General features: G+C 40.4%; 1 protein-coding gene across 3 annotated transcripts in view; it reads right to left on the minus strand.

Annotated features, from left to right (window-relative positions):
- TMEM131L (transmembrane 131 like) overlaps positions 1-20546 on the minus strand; it is a 161885-nt gene that overhangs the window by 52766 nt on the left and 88573 nt on the right. For all 3 annotated transcript variants that reach the window (XM_055336242.1, XM_055336240.1, XM_055336243.1), the window contains one exon: positions 20106-20216. In XM_055336242.1, the coding sequence (XP_055192217.1) occupies positions 20106-20216 (111 nt within the window). The remainder of the gene's footprint in view (positions 1-20105; positions 20217-20546) is intronic.

Consider the following 20546-nt stretch of genomic DNA (forward strand, 5'->3'; position numbering starts at 1 on the left):
CCTCCACATATCCAAGTCCAATAGACACTTTTCATTTTGCCCAACTCTTCTGCCAATTTAACGCTGCCACTATCCACATATGCTTCTCTTGGTTCTTTCTCCTTCCTCTTTGGTTCCTCCTTTGTGGCTCTTCCCCCTGTCCTCTCAAGATGTTAGTTACTCTGGATTCTGTTTTTTGCCCTCTTCACTCTCTCTCTACGGAAGCTCTGTGACACACTGACACTGCCTGCACTACTTTCTCCAGCTCAGACCTCTACACCCACCCATGTCCAGCCGATGGCCAGGCAACCTCCTGAAGGCTCACACTTGTCAAGACAGCTACCTTTGCTGTGCATGTTGCCCTGGCACCATCACTGATACAGTTATTTATGGCTGAGGCCTGCATACCAACTTCACTCCACCTCCTCACCCTTCTCCAACAAACCCATAACCAAATTATACTAATCCCACCTTAGTGGCCCTTAAATCCATGCACTTCTCTTCATTCCTAATACCCTGGAGATCAGGAGTCAGCAAACTATGCCCAAGGGCAAATCTAGCTAACTGCTTGTGTTTGTAAATAAAGGTTTACTGGGACCCAGCCATGTTCATTCCTTTGTGTACTGTCTATGACTGCTTTCATGCTATAACTGCCGGGATGAGTACTTGCAACAGAGAGTGCATGGCCTGCAAAGCCAAAATTTACTCTCAAGGCCTTTACAGAAAAAGTTTAGGGATGCTTGCCCTTGTTGAAGGTAGGAGACGGAGGAAGGGGACAGGTAGGTTAGTCTCCCTGTGTCTACCTATGCCCTCTCCATTCCAGTCTCCACACTGCAACAAGAGTGAGTTTACAAATACGCAAATCAGGCGATGCCACTAGTTGCTTAGAAACTCTTCAAAAACCAAATCCTTTACTGTAGCTTCAAAACTCAGGCACCTGCCTAGTCTCCACCTCCTTATTTATCCTCCAGCCTCACTGGCCTACCTTCTGCTCTGTTTTGCCTTCAACCTCCGAACTTACTCTTTTGCTGTGAACTCACACCCTGAAATCCATCCTTCCTCTACCTAGCTAAACCTTCACATCCAGATTAAACATCCCCTTCACCAAGGCTTTCCCTGACACCACAGCTAGGGTAACTGTCCACTACTTACACCCACAGCACCTTTTCCCTGACCTTCCTTAACACTCCTTGGTATAATAACACTCCTGGCTCAAGGTCTGTCTTCGCCAGAAGATTGTAAGCACCTTGTTTGATGCTTTTACCACAATGCCTACCACCTAATTCAATATGCAATTAGTGAATGACAAGAAGTGGGCACACAGCAATAGACAGCTTGCTTGAAAAAAGCAAGCTTGAGGGATGCCTGGGTGGCTCAGCAGTTGAGCATCTGCCTTCCGCTCAGGGCATGATCCCAGGATCCAGGATCGAGCCCCACATCGGGTTCCTTGTGGGGAGCCTGCTTCTCCCTCTGCCTATGTCTCTGCCTCTCTGTGTGTCTCTCATAAATAAATAAATAAAATCTTAAAAATAAATAAAAAGGCAAGCTTGAAATGGACAAGAAACTAAAAATAATAAACAATGGCTATAAAGTAAAAGAATATATCAAAATCTTGTACTTGACATGTACTTCTGAAAAACTTAAAAAACTTAAAAACTTAAAAAAAGTTTAAAGAAAACCACCTATCAACACGTTTTCAACATATGTATTTATATTTTTTGAAAAGTTATAGCAATTTAACTGTAGGCCTTAACCACACAAGGTAATTCTCTTACCTAAAATATTTCTTCAAATGTTGAAATGTTATAACTTCAAAACTATAATTTTTGAAAACAATTAAACAATCCAATTTGCACAGTCACCTGATGTACTATAAAGCCCAGTAGGTTGTCATTCTTGGTAAGTTTTTGGATCGATGACTCTATAATTTACCATTTTAAGTAAGATTCCTCTCTTAGCTGGAAGTGTAACAAAAATAAATTATATTGTTTCATTTGTTGTAGAACACTTCAGAGTCCCACAAGGGGGAGTTCCAGCACCTCCAAAGTGTCCTTGAAGCGGGCCAATTTTTCTCAAAGAGCAATTTAAATCTTCATGTCTTTATATAAAAAAAAAAAACCAAAACTACTGTAATCTTGACTTAGGAAAGTAAACCATAACCAAAACATGAGCTCCCTGGGGCAACTACACACATACTGGGATTAAATTCTCTCTGAAAGGGCCCCAGCTGAGCACATTTGTTGTGACGGTGGGACATCCCCTTATCCAAGAGTGTGCCTGGGCAGATTATAAAAGGAAAACAGAAACCAACTTCTCTTCCTTTCAAATCCCCCAAATCACTTTAACAAATTAGTTCATAAATTTTACAGGTAAAAAATCAAATAATTTCTTGGTAGTTTCCATGTAAAGTATATGGTATTATTCCCTTGTAGAAGATGGGGAGAAATGTGGTTTGGAGGGGTTAAATGACTTATCAAAGATCTTAAAGTTAGCTAGTGGAGAAACAAGGGGAAAAAAAAAAAAAGCAGATCTTTTAACACAAGTCAGTACTTTTTTTTCTAAGTAAATCAGAACAGACCAAGTCTACTTCTCCTGAATTTAAAAGCTGGGAAGTTCTTCACCACGGGGAACATGCATTAGAAAACCATACCAAGAGATAATGCCACAGTCAAGGAAATGGCAGTGTTTAAAAAACAAACAAACAAACCTTTTGTAACAGCTTATATTCCCTTGGTTTTATGTTATATGTCTAGTTAACTGGAGCTAAAAGAGAAGAAATCACCTAGTTCTGTACCTAAGAAGCTGGTCTTTGCACACCAAGCCAGGGCAGAGTGTTATTTGGGGTGATGATGTACAAGTAAAGAGGAAACAAAATGAGAGACTTTCAAGTCCTGTCACTTTAGAGGACTTTTACTAACAAAAATAAACCAATCTCCTAACAAAAGTATATAAGAATCTATAATATATTAATCCAGACAGAATGATCAAGAGCTTGAAATTATGATGTTCACAGTAATGACCACACACAGAAACCTTGTATTTAAGGAATATAGCTTGTGAAATATGAAAGAATTATAGATAAATCCCAATATTAGGTCCTATTTTTCTCCTCCTCCACAATTTTGAATGCTAAATTTTAAAGGGTTCTTATACAGGTCAATTTCTTATGCCAGCACGTATATCAGTAGGAACCCAGATTCTGTATAAGCCGTGGGACTATTCCAGTCAGTAGCCCACATATACAGTGCTACATACAATAGAATCTACACAGCAAGTGATTTTGCATAACACAGGCACTTTCTTGGGTCCCTTCCACACAACGGCCATGCTCTATAACCAAACTTCTAATTTAGTGTTTCCTGCACAACAGAGGGGGGCTCAGCTGAGTTATTAGTCAGCACTGTGGGGTTGCTTTCACCCTCAAACAGCGGCTGTGCTTCAGCCCTCCCCACTGCTGTGCTAATCCGCAGATATTTAGCCACGGAAACAAAATTCACCTACATTGCCAGGCCCCTCACTAAAATATTTGTAAAATCCTAGGAAATGGCGGAAATTAGTTTTTCTGTTTTAAGGGAAGAGGGATTAAAAAACACACGTTTTTGCATTTTCTCTTATGCACATCTTTTTTAGAAAAAGCTTTGCCATAAACTAAATTCAAGATGAAACTCCAGCCACAAAAGCTTAGGGACATCTCATACCCTGCCTAAGACTCAGTTTCCTCTTCAATAAGACAGTGAGTGAGTTCACAGCCAGTTACGAGCCCTAAATGAGATACAGACGACAAGCACAAGGCAGAGTAGACCTTCAAAAGGGAGCGTAATGTTTTTACTTATTCATTCACAATTAATGCACAATTAATTATTATTAATCACAATAATTAATTATTAATCACAATTAATTTATTAAATTAATAAAATTCCACAAGAAATAACTTAAATGCTTCTGGGAAAACCCACATCAAAAGTTTTAAGAGGGGAAACTCCTCTTCCATGCTCCTTTGGTTTCTAAGAGAAGAGGGCTGTTTTGTTTTGTTTTGTTTTCTTAAACACTTCAAATTCTTTTCGTCTTATTTCACTTTGGGTTCAGAACCCAAAAGAGGAGAGAAGAGCCATTTATTGCCCACAACCTTCCACCCTCCTGAAATGTGCCCAAAACCCTGAAAGACAGACAAAAAGCAATGTGGAGAACAAGTTAACACTTAGATACTGAGACTTTTCGTTGAACCCAGTGACAGTGGCCTGTATTGTGCAACACTCTGGCTTTTGCCCTTGGGGAGCTAGCTTTTAACTGTTACAAACTGGGCTGGCAGTTTCAGGAGAGCCTTGTGGGATTTTCACCTTAGTAAATCATGCAGCATATGGTGGCTTGATCCAAAGGCAAAGCAGCTATTTTTATACAATTGGATGCTGCTGGCCTTAAGCAAATGACAAGTGGGTCCTGAAGGCCTAGCTCAGGCCTTGACCCTGGGTCCAGGCTCAACAAAAGTTCAGCCTTTGTGATGCAGGCCTTTGTAGCTTGACCTTGAGCAATGTGGACATAGCTTTTACCTAAACAGGTGTAGCCATGGCAAAGATCAGCTATGGCTATAGAAGAAAGGATGATGTGGTGGAAACAGTATGGTGGTTCCTCAAAAAAATCAAACATGGAATTACTGTATGATCCACCAACTCTACTTCAAAGTGACAGGAGGGGGGATCCCTGGGTGGCTCAGCGGTTTGGAGCCTGCCTTTGGCCCAGGGCGTGATCCTGGAGTCCCGGGATCAAGTCCCACATCAGGCTTCCTGCATGGAGCCTGCTTCTTCTCTGTCTCTCATGAATAAATAAATAAAATCTTAAAAAAAAAAAGTGACAGGAGGGATTCGAACAGATATTTGTACACCCAAATTTATAGCAGCATTATGTACAGCAGTCAAAAGCAGAAACCAAAAGCCTAAATTCATCCAAGGACGAATGAATAAACAAAACATGGTGTATCCATGCAATGAAGTGTTATTTGGTCTTAAAAGAGAAGGAAGTTCTGACACATATACGACAACACAGAGAAACCCTGAAAAGCTGTATCAGAGTGGAATAAGCCAGACACAAAAGGGCAAACATTCTATGATTCCAATTATGTGAGGGTGCCTCAAATAGTCAAATTCATAGAACCAGAAAGCAGAGTAATAGTCATGGGGGACTGAGAGGAGAGATTAATGGGGAAATGCTATATAGTATGTATAAGAGTTTCAGTTAGGAAGGATGAAAAAGTTCTGGAATGGACGGTGGTGACAGTTCCACAACAGGATGAATGTACTTCATGCCACTCAACTCACACTTAAAATGGGAGTTTATGATATACTTTACCACTAGGAAAAGAAAGGAAAGGAGAGAAGGAAAAAGGAAGAGCAGAAGATGTCACAGAGTTCCCCCCACAATAGAGAGAACTTCCAGCGCACCAATTGCTTTTATAGTCAGATTGTGAACAGACTGTTGGGTCCACCTCCAGGCAGACAGTACTACAGACAAGTTGCTCTGAATTCTGTTCCTTTTTCATACATTATCTTCATGGCTAAGAGTTGGGACTATGAAAGGGTCTAGCTTCAATTCACATGGGCTGGCCCATAGACTCAAAAGTTCCTCCCCAACTCACTGGCTCTAGATTTATTAATCCCTTAAATGCCAACTGCTGCTTTAGATGCTCAAGATCCAAAATGACAGATTCACAGATGGATGGCAGATTTTATAAATAAAGAAGCAATAAGGGTAGAAGACAGAGATATGCTCTCATCTTGGGTGGAGTCCGAGAAGCAATGTGACACAATTATTGCATGCACAAAGAAGGCAACCATGAAGGTCTGTCCTTGGAACAATCCAGTCCACTCTGGACATCAAAGGGGTGCTAAAAGGTTAGGGAAACATGGTTTTTTAGTTTTCCTATCAGAGCAAGATGAAGAGAAAACAAAACAAAAAAAAGGCAGATTGATGAAGCAGGAGGAAGACAGGATTCTCCCTAAGAGAAAGACTTAAAAAAATTTTTTTAATTAAAAAAAAGAGAGAGAAAGACTAACTCGGGGCACCTGGGTAGCTCAGTGGTTGAGCATCTGCCTTTGGCTAAGGTCATGATCCCAGGATTCTGGGATCAAGTTCCTTAGCGGGCTCCCTGCAGAGAGCCTGCTTTTCCCTCTGCCTATGTCTCCCTGTTTCTCATGAATAAATAAAATCTTTTAAAAAAGAGAGAAAGACTAATCTCTTAGAGAACAACTAGACAAAAATCGAATGAGAAAACAAGACCTCAAAGGTCCAACAGACACAGAGATGGAGAAAGCCTGGTAGCAAATTGAAATGAAGGAGACAGATCTTTGTGCTCACTGGAGCTTTAAAAAAATGGAAGAAAAGCAAGACCACAGCAGATGGGAATTGTTCCCCAGGAAGGAACCAGGATTCGGTAATAGGAGTTACGAAGGCAAGCACTTTTAAAGCCAGGTGCAGAACCCCTAGTAAGAGACAACTGAGGACTGAGACAGCTATACCCAGGGTTATGAGAGAAGACTTGGACAGGTTCACAGGGGCAGAGGACAGGAAAGTCAGAGCAGAATGCTCTGAAAGTATTAGGTAGAAACACAGTTAATGCCCATGTCCTGGGAGAACGTGTCTGAGAAGTTTACAGAAGTAGGACTCAGTCTAAGAGAAGGCACAGTAAAAAGAGGAAACCCATTAAAGGGGAACCAGGCAAGAAAATCAAGAAAGACTGACCCCAGGCCTGATTTAGATGTTGGCATGATAGGAGAGCATCTCCTGTGGAAGACTCTCCAACCCAGGGAAGAGAAGATTTGTTTGAACAACAGATGCTGTCAGCAGACCCCTAACTTATTGATTTTATCTCTCTCCCTTTAGGGGAACTCACCAGAAAATATCTAGAGGAACATCTAGAGAGAGAGAGAGAGAGAGAGAGAGAGAGAGAGAGAAATATATATATATATACATATATATATATATATATATATATATATATATAATCTAGATCAAAAAGAAAAAGGAACAACTTAATTCCAAAAAAAGTAGCAGCTTTACAGATGTTAGAGAAATAAAAAGACCAAAAAAAAAAAAAAAAAAAGCTGGTTAAATAGCTAAAAACTCAACTGAGCCTTCCCAAGAGGAAGAGGGGACAGGAAAAGACAAGCACATCCTGGAGGCATAGCCCTTGACTGCAGAGAAAGGGGGGCAAACTCACAACCCGGAGGAGACCCGGCCAAGGTGCTCTCCCCACCAGGCCATAGGCTCCCGAAAGGTCAATAGCAGCTCCCCTCCAAGAATCTGCTAAGAACAATCCTCCACTTGAAGGGCGGGGAGGGGAATCCCTGGCTGGCTCATCGTTTTAGCGCCTGCCTTTGGCCCGGGGCGATCCAGGAGTACCAGGGTCGGGCTCCCAGCATGGAGCCTGCTTCTTTCCCTTCTCCTGTGTCTCTGCCTCTCTCTCTCTCTCTCTCTCTCTCTCTCTCTCTCTCTCTCTTTCTCTCATGAATAAATAAATAAAATCTTAAAAAAAAAAAAAAGAAAGGGGGGGCACACTAAAAGGGAAAAGCCTTCTCTCAGAAGGAGGTTCTAGAAGCCTCAGTGAGTCTACTGTAAGAGGCCATGGAAACCAGTGTGTGCACAGATCCCCATATGCCCCTGCCCAGGCACTGCAGCCGCTCCATCTCCAACAGGATGTCCACATCATTCAGCACAGGAATGCCAGAAACAAAGGCTCCGTGAAGGAAAGGAGAACAAAGACATATCTGTGCCTGGGCTGCCACCACCACGAAGTACTAACTCTGCTAACTCAGAGGGAAGACCACAGGGCCTCACGGGCTACTTCCTGAGAGGAGCCGGTAAGTGCAGGTGGTGCTTCACCAAGTCACTGAGGTCTCAAGTCAGCCTCCGGACAGGCGATCTCTCCCCATTGAGTTTAAATGCAAAGGTCTTGGAATCAAAACAACTGGCATAAACTAAAGCCAAAACCAAGGTGATACTCTGCATCCTCCATCCCTCTTTTTGGCAAAAATGAAGTATGGGAACAATTCTGCTTAGAATTAGTCCCTTGAGGGCTGAGATGGGAGGCATGTTTTCCAAATCCAGTAGATGTAAGGTTGATTATCAGATATTCTTGTCTGTCTTAAGATTCTAGACTCAAGGGATCCCTGGGTGGCCCAGCGGTTTGGCGCCTGCCTTTGGCCCAGGGCGCGATCCTGGAGACCCGGGATCGAATCCCACGTCGGGCTCCCGGTGCATGGAGCCTGCTTCTCCCTCTGCCTGTGCCTCTGCCTCTCTCTCTCTCTGTGTGACTATCATAAATAAATAAAAATTAAAAAAAAAAAAAGATTCTAGACTCAAGCAAAGCTCAAGAAAGACTTGATACTTTTTTAAAGATTTTTTTTTTAATTTTTAAGTAATCTCTATACCCAACGTGGGCCTTGAACTCACAATCCCAAAATCAAAAGTCTCATGCTCGACCAACTGAGCCGATCAGGTGCCCCAAGTTACTTAATATTAAGCCAATGTAATTTGGGGAAGCCACACACACTCTAGTGAGAGCCAGCCTCTTAGCTCCCCAGCTCACTCAGGCATGGACAACTTCTCGGGCTAAGACCAAAAAAATAAGAAATTGGGGAGGGCTTCAAATTGTTTTAATGTTAACTCACAAGCCAAGATAATTTGATATGGGACTATAGCCTTGAACTTTCACATCTTGCCAGAGGACTGAATCCCTGAATTTAAAAATTCTCCAAGAATTTCACAACAGAAGGTTTATGTTCAAAACTTTTTTTTTTTAAGTGATGAATGCATTTTAGTTAGGTGCCGGGTACTAGTTCTACACAAGCATGTACACAAGCATGCTTTTAGTTGTATACAACTAAAAGTTGTACACAAGCATGAATTTAGTCAACAGCTACAGCAATCTTATGAAGTAGTGTTATTTTATTTTATGGGTAAACAGACATGAAGAGGTTAGGTAATCTGGCCAAGGTCACTCAGAGGTGACTGAGATTTTTACCCAGGTGGTCTGGTTTTAGAAGTCACCCTCTTATTCACTATACTATGCATCTCTATGATGGGGCACACTTAACATGGCTGGTTTTTTTTTTTTATTGGAGTATCTTAACTCTGTTATTTGATCCCACTGCAAAAACTGATAAGCTGTATTGGATAGCATACTTGAAAAGAATTCAGAATAGGAAACAGATGATGACATGAACTTTCAACCTTGACTGCAATGTGGCTTTGGAACAGACTATTAATGAATTATTCTAATCTATCTCAGAGCTTTCTAGGGACAAATTCAACAATGCTCCCCAACAGTGTGAGGAGGATCAAAGAAATGGGAGTTTGGTTCCAGTGGGAGGAAGAACAGAGGAAGAAACTAAGGAAAGTGGGGGCACAGTTGTCAGAAGTCGGCTGATCTCCTTGTCAGAGGAAGGGTGATCCCATTCTTGATCACAGGCAAGCCCAATGAGTCACAGGTACAAAAAAATGAGGAATGCTATTAGGAGAGGATTCTCTTTCCCTAAACTCACCAGTCCTTTTGCCCCCAGTCTTCTTCTCCACTTGGAGGTAGAGGGGATTGCCTGTCAGTGGGCAACAGACCATGATGATGTGTGGTAGACAGCACCAAGAAGGGTAGGGGGCTCACGGAGGAACTGGTTTCTTCTCTCTCTACTCTAGAGAAGGGTATCTCTGTCCTTCAGACTTAAACCTCCTTCTGATGGGCTACCTCATGATCTACCCAAGGGGATAGGGAGTTAGTAACTGGTTCTCTGACCTCAACTGATATATGAGCATGTGGCTTATCAGCAATATGACAGTGGCATTTTGGTTTCCTGACTCCTGATTCTTTTCTTTTTTTTTTTTTTTTAACTAGGCTCCACGCCCAGCATGGAGCCCAAAGTGAGGCTTGAACTCACAACCCTGAGATCAAGCCCTGAACTGCTATCAAAAGTCAGACATTTAACTGACTGAACCACCCAGGCGCACCCCCTGACTCCTGATTCTTATATGTCCATTAGTTCAGAACTTGGCCAGGAATACAGGTGTCATTTATTGGGCATCTTCAAATACCCCAATAAAAGTTTCTATAATATTCTAATATAATAAATGTTTGAAAGAGACCAAAAACGATTCATAACTCTTAAGTTCATAAATGTTGAAATTATAGTTTCTTCCTTTTTAAGATCATTTATTCAATTTTCAAGCATTTATTTACCACATGTTATGTGGCCAAACCGTGCTGGATAAGAAAACAAACACTGGCTAAAACAGGATTCCTGCCCTTAAGGAGTTTATAATCTTGGCAAAGGAAAAGACACTCTTAAAAACAAAAGCTTTTAAGTACTGTACTTGCTACACTAGGGGTCTCTCAGGGTTTTCCCTAAGGAGCTAGTCAATTCTCCCTGGAGGCAGAAGAGAAACAGGAAGCACTGAGTCAAAGGATAGATCAGGAAACAGCTCTCCAAGAACTGTTCTCTCTTGCCAAGAGAGCAGAGAATTTCGATAAGCAACAAGGGTAAGACAGAGGGGAGGGGACTCCCTGCCCTATAGAACAGAAGGAAGAGAGACAGCCACCCCCACACATCTAGGCATTTCTCTCTAGTCTTTCCCATGCTTTCTTCCTTCCTTCTACTTTCCACTTCCCACGTTCCCATCCCCTTGAATCATCTTCATTGGAATGAGATGAAAAAGAGAAAAATGTACAAATTAAGCAATTTCCTTGTTTTCCAATTTCCCTATTTTTAAAAGCCATATCCACTCATACAAATGTTCCACACTATCCTTCCTATATATACTACTTTCCATACCACTGTATTCATTATTGATATATTAGTAGTCTCTTTTCCTTCTTAATGTCCACTATTAATTTAAAGAATGCACACAGCACTTACAAAGATTTTATTTCAAAAAATAAAATCCATATTCAGGTAGGTAGACAAAAATTAAGTATTGGCATATACTCACGTAACATATAGTAGTACCTTTCCAGACTCTGATACTCTATCATTTTTACGTTAAAAGAAAATCAAACAGCTTTCATCATGCAAAGAAACAATATTAAATACATTACTGATTACACATATATTTGTAGGAATTCTCAGCTATCACATTCAGAAAGTGTTCCTTTCATTTAACTAATTATGGAAGCCCATCCAGAAAATAGGACAGCCTCAGAGGTTTAAGAACCTTTTCCTGTTCTCTATGTTTCATCTCCAAATCCTAGACCAGACTCTTACAATTTATTAGTGAGAAATGTGCCCCTTTCTCTTCAGGTGTACTGTGATTGAAAAAACTTTCCTCGGTCCCCTCCCTATACTGATTTTACAGCTTCCCTTGCAGATCGCCACACTTAATTGACAAGGATCAGCACCTCAGGAGGCAAAAAGCAAGAAAGCAACTTGGGACACCTTCCCCCAGCCGAGCAGGCTTTGGACTCCATGCAGCCCCTGCCCAACACCTGTCCTGGACAGGCAGGCCCGATATCGCCACTCCAAAAGCAAAGGCTGTGCCAATCTGAAAAGGTTAGGAACTCCTGGTCTGAAATGCATTAGATACCACACAGCACACCCAGAAAGAATCTCTCCTTTCCACCAGCCAGCAACACTATACTGTGGTGGGGAAGGGGAACCCCTCATCACATACATGCATACTCAGGAAATACACTGAAAGCAGATGATAAAACATTAATCCCAGTTATCTTTGCCAAGTGTGACCATGGTCTTGGGGCTTACTACTAATCTTTTACTTCTCTGGTTACCCATGCTAGCTTATGATTACATTATAATTGTTTATAACCACAATCTCACTTTTAGATAATTTGATAATATGATCCTATGTTAGAACACACACACACACACACACCCCTTTACTTGGTGAGGCTGTGTGTCATGGGCTTTCCTCACATTTTAAAACTTCTCTGGGTTTTCCATATTGTCTTATCATTTTATTTTTAACAGTAAACATTATTTTATAGGGGTGCCTGCATGGTTCAGTCAGCTAAGCATCTGTCTTCAGCTCAGGTCTTGATCTCAGGTTCCCGTGATGGAGCTCTGCATCAGGCTCCCCGCTCAGGGAGGAGTATGTTTCTCCCTCCCTCTCTGCTCCCCCTGCTTGTGCTTTCTCTCTCTCAAATAAAACAAGTCTTTTAAAAAAATAAACATTATTTTACAATGATTCTAATGACAGTAACTTAAGTTCTTGTAAATCTCCAAGAGCTTATTGCGACAGTGAGCTTATATATATGCCAGATTCTGAGACAATGCCAATTTCAAATATTGTTTGAATTATGCCAAAATAAACCACTAAAACACTCCTCAAATCTCAATTGTTTGGAATCAAAACAGTGCTGTAAAAAACATTAAAAAATAAAAACTCTCACTTTTTCATAAACCTAACACATCTATATTTATATATTCTATCCCACCATATATTGGCAGTTACAATTACCAAGTATAGTCTAGCTTCTATTCTACTATTCACTTGTCAGATTAAGCATCATAATCATAACTTGGAAGACCTAGTTAATAGTCTGACCTATTGATGTAATCAAATTTATCAAATCCTTTTTCTACTGTTGAGCCTTTATTTTTTTTAAAAAAGATTTTAGTTTTTTATTTATTTATGAGACAGAGAGAGAGAGAAAGAGACAGAGACACAGGCAGAGGGAGAAGCAGGCGCCATGCAGAGAGCGCGACGTGGGACGCGACGTGGGACTCAATCCCAGGACTCCAGGATCATGCCCTGGGCCAAAGGCACGCACTAAACCACTGAGCCACCCAGGGATCCTCTATACTGCTGAGCCTTTAAAAGCTGTTCCTATTTTATTGCCATTATAAAAATGCGGCAAAAAAATCCCATTTTATTTGCTATTTGTCTTTTGTGGACAATGAATTGCTAAGTCAACAGATATGAAAGTCATCACAAAAAAAAAAATAAAATAAAATAAAAAAAAGAAAGTCATCACAACACTTACTAGATATGGGGAAAATACGGCAGCATACTAAGCTGGCACTACCAATTCCAGCTCTGCTCTCAGCCACCACCAAGTCACTTAAACTCTAAGTCTACTCCACAGTTTCTAAAATAAGAATATTACCACCTGCCCTGGTAGTAAATCTGGTGAAGGTCAAAGTGGCTGATGCGGTGAAAAGGTGAAGTCATACAAATCTTACATGGAAAGACAGGTAGATATGCTATTTGGGGACCTCAGCTCAGATGCCCACTGACTCACCTAGCTATTAAAAACTCTGGAGGCCCTCAGTGTACTATACACTAAACTGATGTTGAGATTATAAAAATGAAAAGGAAACAGGTCCTATCCTAGATGGCCTTGTGGAAGAACAAGAGAGGGAGATGACACAGGACCCCAAATGTTCAAGCAGGGGCCTGAACCAAGTGCCAGGGGACCTGGAGCACAGACTTGCCCAGGGCCCTGGGGAGGCTGCGAGGAGGTGATACCCCAACCAGATCTCCAAGGATGGAATGAGAAGAATCATTCAAGTTAGAATGGGGTGAAAGTTTATGAAGGTAAGGCATGTGAAAAGAGATATGCGGCATGTTCTGACAGTGAGTGGTTTTGGAGCCCAGAGCAGAGAAGAGACATCGGGTGGGACATCGGAGCCTGGAGAGGAAGCTGCAGCAGGTGCCGAGGGCCTCACACACCACGCTACAGGACCCCATGAGGACAGACATGGAAGCAGTGAACGGCACTGTTTTGGAGGATATCAGAGCAGCAGTGTAATGCATGGACTGGAGCAGAGAATGACTAGGATAAGACAAGGGACAAATAATGACAAGAGCACAGCAAAAGCAGACGAACCTGAAACTCTCACTTGGACCCACTGTAACAGTGACTTCTCATCTGCTAGGAACCCTCACTTCATTTCCATCAAATGAAAAAGAAGGGCCAAATGAAAAGGCTTAAAAAGTAAAAAGCAATCTTAAGTTTTCATGCTCCCCTACTTTCTTCCTAAGAGCAGACCCACATGTCAAGTGTATACCCTCCTCCCCACCAAACTCAGCAGCCACTACAACAAACTGGGCCAGCAAGAATCTAGAGAGAAGACGAACCACACACACACACACACACACACACACACACACTTCTGTTTCCAGCAAAAGATACTGAACCACTTTATCTAATTCAACTGAGCAGGAAAGAAGCAAACGTCAGATACCAATGGGTAAAAGACCAAATAAAAAGGATCAAAATGAGCCCATGCTGCAAAAAAAAAAAAAAATGTGATAACGATTGTTCACTGGCACCCTAGTTTATGTCATGAGATAGACACGTTGTTTTTGTTATTCTAAGAAACAGATTGGTATCTTAAACTTAGGATATTCATATTAAAAGGGCACAAGCAGAGGCGCCTGCATGGTATAGTCAGTCAAGTGATCAACTCTCCGTTTTGGCTCAGGTCAAAATCCCAGGGCCATAAGATGGAGCGCCACACTGCGCTCCATGCACAGCGTGGAGTCTGCTTGTGGATTCTCTCTCCCTCTCCCTCTCCCTATTGCACTCTCTCACTGTCTCTAAAATAAATAAATCTGGGGATCCTTGGGTGGCTCAGCGGTGTAGCGCCTGCCTTTGGCCCAGGGTGCGATCCTGGAGACCCGGGATCGAGTCCCATGTCAGGCTCCCGGCATGGAGCCTGTGTCTCTGCCTGTGTCTTTGCCTCTCTGCCTGTGTCTCTGCCTCTCTCTCTCTATGTCTATCATAAATAAATAAATAGATCTTTAAAAAATAAAAATAAAATAAATAAATCTTAAAAAGGGGGGGAGAGCAGTAATCATGATCTATGTGACATTACAAACACTGTTTTTCCCCTACTAGTAGAGAAAATATCAAATAAAATAAATACATGCTCTTATATAATATATGCTCTTCTAGAAAAGGAGGACAAAATATCAAATAATGCCCTTTTTAGAGTACTTTAATAAAGTTATACTCTGATTAGGGATTAAGCTCTGTACTAGGTGCTTTACAGATTGCTCATTCAATGCTTCCAACAAGCAGTGTGGCTCAGCGGAAAGATTCCCAGGCTTGGAAACATATAGTAATTAATTTTTCCTCCAGTTTGTATCCATAAAATAAATCCAAAATTTTTAAGCATTACTTAAACTTGACTTTTGTCATAGCTATCTGAATATGTATGTATGTATGTATGTATGTATGCATGTATATATGTATGTATGTACGCAAGCTCCATGCTGGGCATGGAGAGTAACACCAACTGCTATCACAGTATATTCACATGAGGTAATCTGTATTAAGTAGCAAGGATACATGAGCTAAGGTGTTCTGATTCCAAAAAATTTCCAGTTGCTACCTCAGGAAGCAATTTTAAGAAAATGTGAGGAAAGAGCAGTGACAATCCTATCTGAAAAACTCAGTACAGCTAGCTGATCCCCAGTGGAAAGAGCTCCCCGGTCTTCCATCAACATTCACTTTTTCATATATATACATATAACAAGTCTATAAGAATGTGAAGAAAAGGGAATTCTAGTGCACTGTTGGTGGGAATGTAAATTGGTGCAGCCACAATGGAAACAATACAACCATTCCTCAAAGTATTAAAAATAGAACTACCATATGATCCAGCAATTCCACTTCTGAGTATTTATCCAAAGGAAATGAAAACACTAACTTGGAAAAATATCTGCACGTTCATGTTCACTGTAGCATTTTCATTTTAAGTAGGCTCCACACCAAACATGGGGCCCAACACAGGGCTTGGATTCACGACCCTGAGATCATGACCTCAGCTGAAATTAAGAGTTTGAAGCTTAACCGACTGAGCCATCCAGGCACTTCTAGCATCTTTTTACAATAGCCAAGACAGGGAAACAACCTAAGTGTCCATCAAGGGATGAATGGATAAGAAAATGTGGTATGTACATACAACAGAATATTATTCACTCCTAAAAAAGAAGGAAATCCTGCCATTTGTGCCACATGGATGGACTTGAAGGGCGTTTGTTATACTAAGTGAAATGAGACAAAGAAAACCAAATGCAATATGATCTCACTTAAATGTGGACTCTAGGGAAAAAAAACACATACACATATACACACACAACTGAACTCAGAACAGATTCATGACTGCCAGAGGTGGGTGGTATAGGGGGAGGAGAATGGGTGAAAGTGGTCAAAAGGTACAAACTTCCAGTTATAAAAGACATAATTCCTGGAGATGTAATGTACAGCATGGAGGGAGAAACCATTTATACTCATGCAACTTAACCTGAAGGTGTGGGAAATGCCCCCTGTGTCACCCTAGCTCTCCCTTAATGACCTACTTATACACCTTTTTCTAACAATCTCTCGAAAGCCTCCTTGAAACTATGTATATTTTTGCTCTGTATAATCTTATGTGCTAAGAATTTTCCTCTTTATCCCTGGATGCTTAAGCATAACTTTCATGCCTTCATGCCTGCATGTGCCCTACACCTACAATGTGTCCATCAGTGAACAAAATAAAGATCCCTGACCTGCAGAGCTGATGTTCTAAGTGAGGGACAGGCATAAACAGCTTTCGCTATTCGTATTTAGCTTCTCAAGCTCTCTAGCATCCTGGTACATGACCAAAACCTAATTTTGCTTCTTTACAAATTTGAGTTACAGTGCAGGCAACTGCATCAAGTGTTTCAGGTCATATATGTCACAACACTGTACAAAGATACACATCTGTCTCTTGTTTCTGATTTAATTTCTCATGATGGAATTTTGTTGGGTTTACAGCAGCAAAATATCTGATATCCTCCACGATCATTCCAACAACTCAAATTTCTTTCAAGTTTTGAAATGGTAGCTTATGGCCAAGTTAAAAATCCCATTTGATTAACGTCTCCTCAATGCAGCACCTGAAGCACATTTGCTGATCCACACTCATGGCTTTACAAAATACTCCTGCTGTTTTTCTTTCTCTGGTCAACATTTCTAGCTTGGAAGAATCAAGCAGCGTCTACACCTTTTAGACACTTTATATTCAGGAATCCTTGGGGGCATGTCCTTTTCTCCTGTTGCCTATGTTTAAGCCAGGTAGTTTTTCTTAATACTCAGTTAAATATACTAAAATACAACTCTATTTAGGCCCATATGTAACATAAACCCAAACGTATAAGCAGGCTATTCATTTTACTCACACAAAAAAATCTAAAAAGTATTTGGCCCTATTATTGTTTGAGTGAAAATGCTTTTAAATGGTTATTATCACCTTAGTCTCCGTTTTCTTATGACTCCATGGACTCACATAAAGCAACTGTATTTCTTCTCTCAACTTCAAACTTTAGTCCTAAACATAACAAATTAATTTTTCTTCATGTGGAGCTAAGGAGGTAAGTGAAAGCAAAGTTGAGGACATCTTAATTTCCACCTACACCTTCTTACTCTTTTGTGTTCTAAGAGATCTACCTTCCAGCTCTAAACTGAACTAGAGGTGATACTTCCAAATCCTCTTAAACTAAAATCAGAAAGAAGAAAACTTAAAGACAGAATATCAAAATGAAGATAGTTCTGAGGAAGGAGAGCTGACAATTTTATCGTCACTAAAAACACAACACAAACACATATATATGTATGTGGTTTCAATGCAGAAATATTATAGTCAGAATTTTTTCTGAGGAATACCATAATGATTTCTTTAGTCTAATGTTGCAGGTTTTTAGGTATAGTAAGCCTTGAAAAATACTTTAAAATGTCCTTTTTTCAAAAAAAAATAATAAAAAAATAAAATAAAATGTCCTTTTTTTCTGAATCACAGTAAAAAATGGAAGACTAAAATCACTGCCTTTTGAGAGATATTCTTTGATCATGAGATCTTCAAAATACTGTTGTTGTTTTTTTAAAGATTTATTTATTTATTCATGGGAGACACAGAGAGAGAGAGAGAGAGAGAGAGAGGCAGAGACACAGGCAGAGGGAGAAGCAGGTTCCATGTAGGGAGCCCAGTGTGGGACTCAAAACTAGATCCTGGGACACATCCTGAGCCGAAGGCAGACGCTCAACCGCTGAGCCACCTAGGCGTCCCAAAACACTGGTTTCTAACAAAAGATCAGCACCCAAATTTGAGTTTTAGCTACAAATTCTGAAATGTATTCCATTTACCTGAAATGTATTTCAAATGTATTTCATTTCATATTACCACCAAGTGTGGTCCAACTTGCATTTGGAGGACAGAGACTTCTGAAAGAGCCAGAGTAGATGCTGGCGGGTCTGTTAGGGGCTACTTGAGTGGCCTGGAAGAGATGATGACAGCCTCGCTGCAGGAAAGGGCAGCGGGTGTCGTCAAAGACAGCAGACAAGAGCTGCAGGTACAGCCTGTTACATGCAAGTTCTCTTCATAGCAAGATCCCCTGCAGGCCTCATAGGAAGGACAGCATAGTCACTGCCCCTCTCTCTTAATTCCCTGTATCCTTAAATTAACCCCTCCTAACTAGGATATCTGAACACCTGTCTCTGTTTCAATACTTTTATCACCACGAATATAGCATCTGGCATTCAAAGCTTCCAGTCTCAGTAACCAGCGAATCCTGGCCATTCTCAGCCACCCCCTTTGTTGAAGGACAGCCCCGAGATAAGACTAAAAATGTGCAGCAGAAAAAAACCCATGCTATCAGCATATGTAAGTTATACTGACTCCAGTCCTTTTCACCCCTTACAAAAATGCAATCAGATCATGTCATTCTTATGCTTAAAGCCTTTCAATACATCCCCGCTGGTCTTAGGATTTAAACCAAATCCAAATTTACAAACCTTAAGAAATCGTCCTTAAAATCCTGGGAGGAGGGGTTATTCAATTTTATAAAAATAAAAGTAATACCAAAAACTCCCAAGAATTATCTAAATGATGACAAATCTCTCAGACATTACATTACAGGTAAATTAGTTTTGCTTGTCTTCCCACTGGGATGTAAGCTCCAGGAACATGGAAACAGTGTGTGCCCATAGCACTGGTTCAATAAGACTGTTGAATGAGGGAGAGCCTCAGGTACTACTGCGACCCACACAAAGATCTAAGCAATGTTCTTTATTCACTAATCAGAAAGTAAAGGGTAGGTAGGTAAGATGGCAAAGTTCATCATACATTGGTTCAAGAGTTTTCTCAATTTCAAACATTATCCATAGTCACCAGGAAATAATTCAAAAGGGAAAAATGATCCAACCTATATGCTATTAATGAAATGCATATTGAAAGAACATTAAGATATTACACTTGACCCTGGAACAACACAGGCTGAACTACAGAGGTCCACTTACAGGCCATTTTTTTTTCGATAAATAGAGTACAGTACTGTAAACAGACTTTCTCTTCCTTATGATTTTAATAACCTTGTCTCTAGTTTACTTTATTGTAAGAATACAGTATGTAATACCTACAACACAAAATACATGTTAATCAACTTTTTACATTATCTGTAGGCCTTCTGGTTAAGTTTCCAGGGAGTCAAAAGTTACACACAGATTTTGAACTCCGGAGGGGGTGGGCACCCACAATCCCTGCACTGTTCACGGGTTGACTGGATACACATTCTAAAATATCAAAACCATTTCTTTCCACTAAGCCACACTCAGGAAAGATTGGAAGCTGAGAGAGGAGAAGATAGTAAGGCATTTCTGAGAAAATATCATTACTGGTGACCACAGAGGTTCTGTCTTCCTGAGAAGCAACCTAGTAAGATTTAACAAGCTCTATAAAATGGTTCATACTCTTTAACTACAGAATCTCCCTTTACAAAATATACCCCAAGGAAATAGGTAATCCAAAAAGGAAATAAAGAAACATAAAACATGTACATGGCCTAATGGTAATAATAATGAAAAACTGGAAAGTTTTCAAATGATCAAATATGAGATTAAGCTAACTAGGAGAAAGCAACACCATAGACTATACAGCCTTTCAGAAGAAGTACATGGATTCCACTGACACTTTACATATATATTTTTAATTTCTCTATATATCAGGATTTTTTTCTAAAGGCAGAAAAGAGTAAAATCTCAATTCTGAAAGCTAATGAGCTTAACATCTCTAATAATCCTATATAAAAAAGGCTGCAAAAGATAAATTTAGAGGACTACAAAGTTTGGTGTTTATCAGAATTCAAAATAAATCTATTAAAATTACCTGCGTTTGTGAAAGCTGAATGCTCTGGACCTGTGGAAGCAGAAAATAAGCATTTGGTAGCTGCTTTGCAGACCCTTCGGTAGAGATTCTTCGAGTGCCAATTCCAGATACCTTCAGGGAAAAAAAAAAAGTTAATCATTCCCCGATTCATTTTGAAACATATTTCCCATAATGTTAAAACACCTTTCCAAAGGAATCTGTATTCACCACCTTGGCCTTTAAGATTCTATTAATCCAATTATTATATATCTTTGTCTACAAAAGAAAGCAACAAAAGCTGCTATATTTAAGTTGGATATTCCTCACTATTGCTAATCTTTTCAGATATAAACAACTTTCCCCCATAAGGGACCAAGTGTTTAATGGAAACCAGTAAGAAATAACCACAGAAATGATAGATCTTGGCTTGATGCCACATCCTATTTAAGATGTCACAGATAC

Source organism: Nyctereutes procyonoides, unplaced genomic scaffold, assembly GCF_905146905.1.
Source record: "Nyctereutes procyonoides isolate TBG_1078 unplaced genomic scaffold, NYPRO_anot_genome, whole genome shotgun sequence".
In the NCBI taxonomy this organism is placed as follows: Eukaryota; Metazoa; Chordata; class Mammalia; order Carnivora; family Canidae; genus Nyctereutes; species Nyctereutes procyonoides.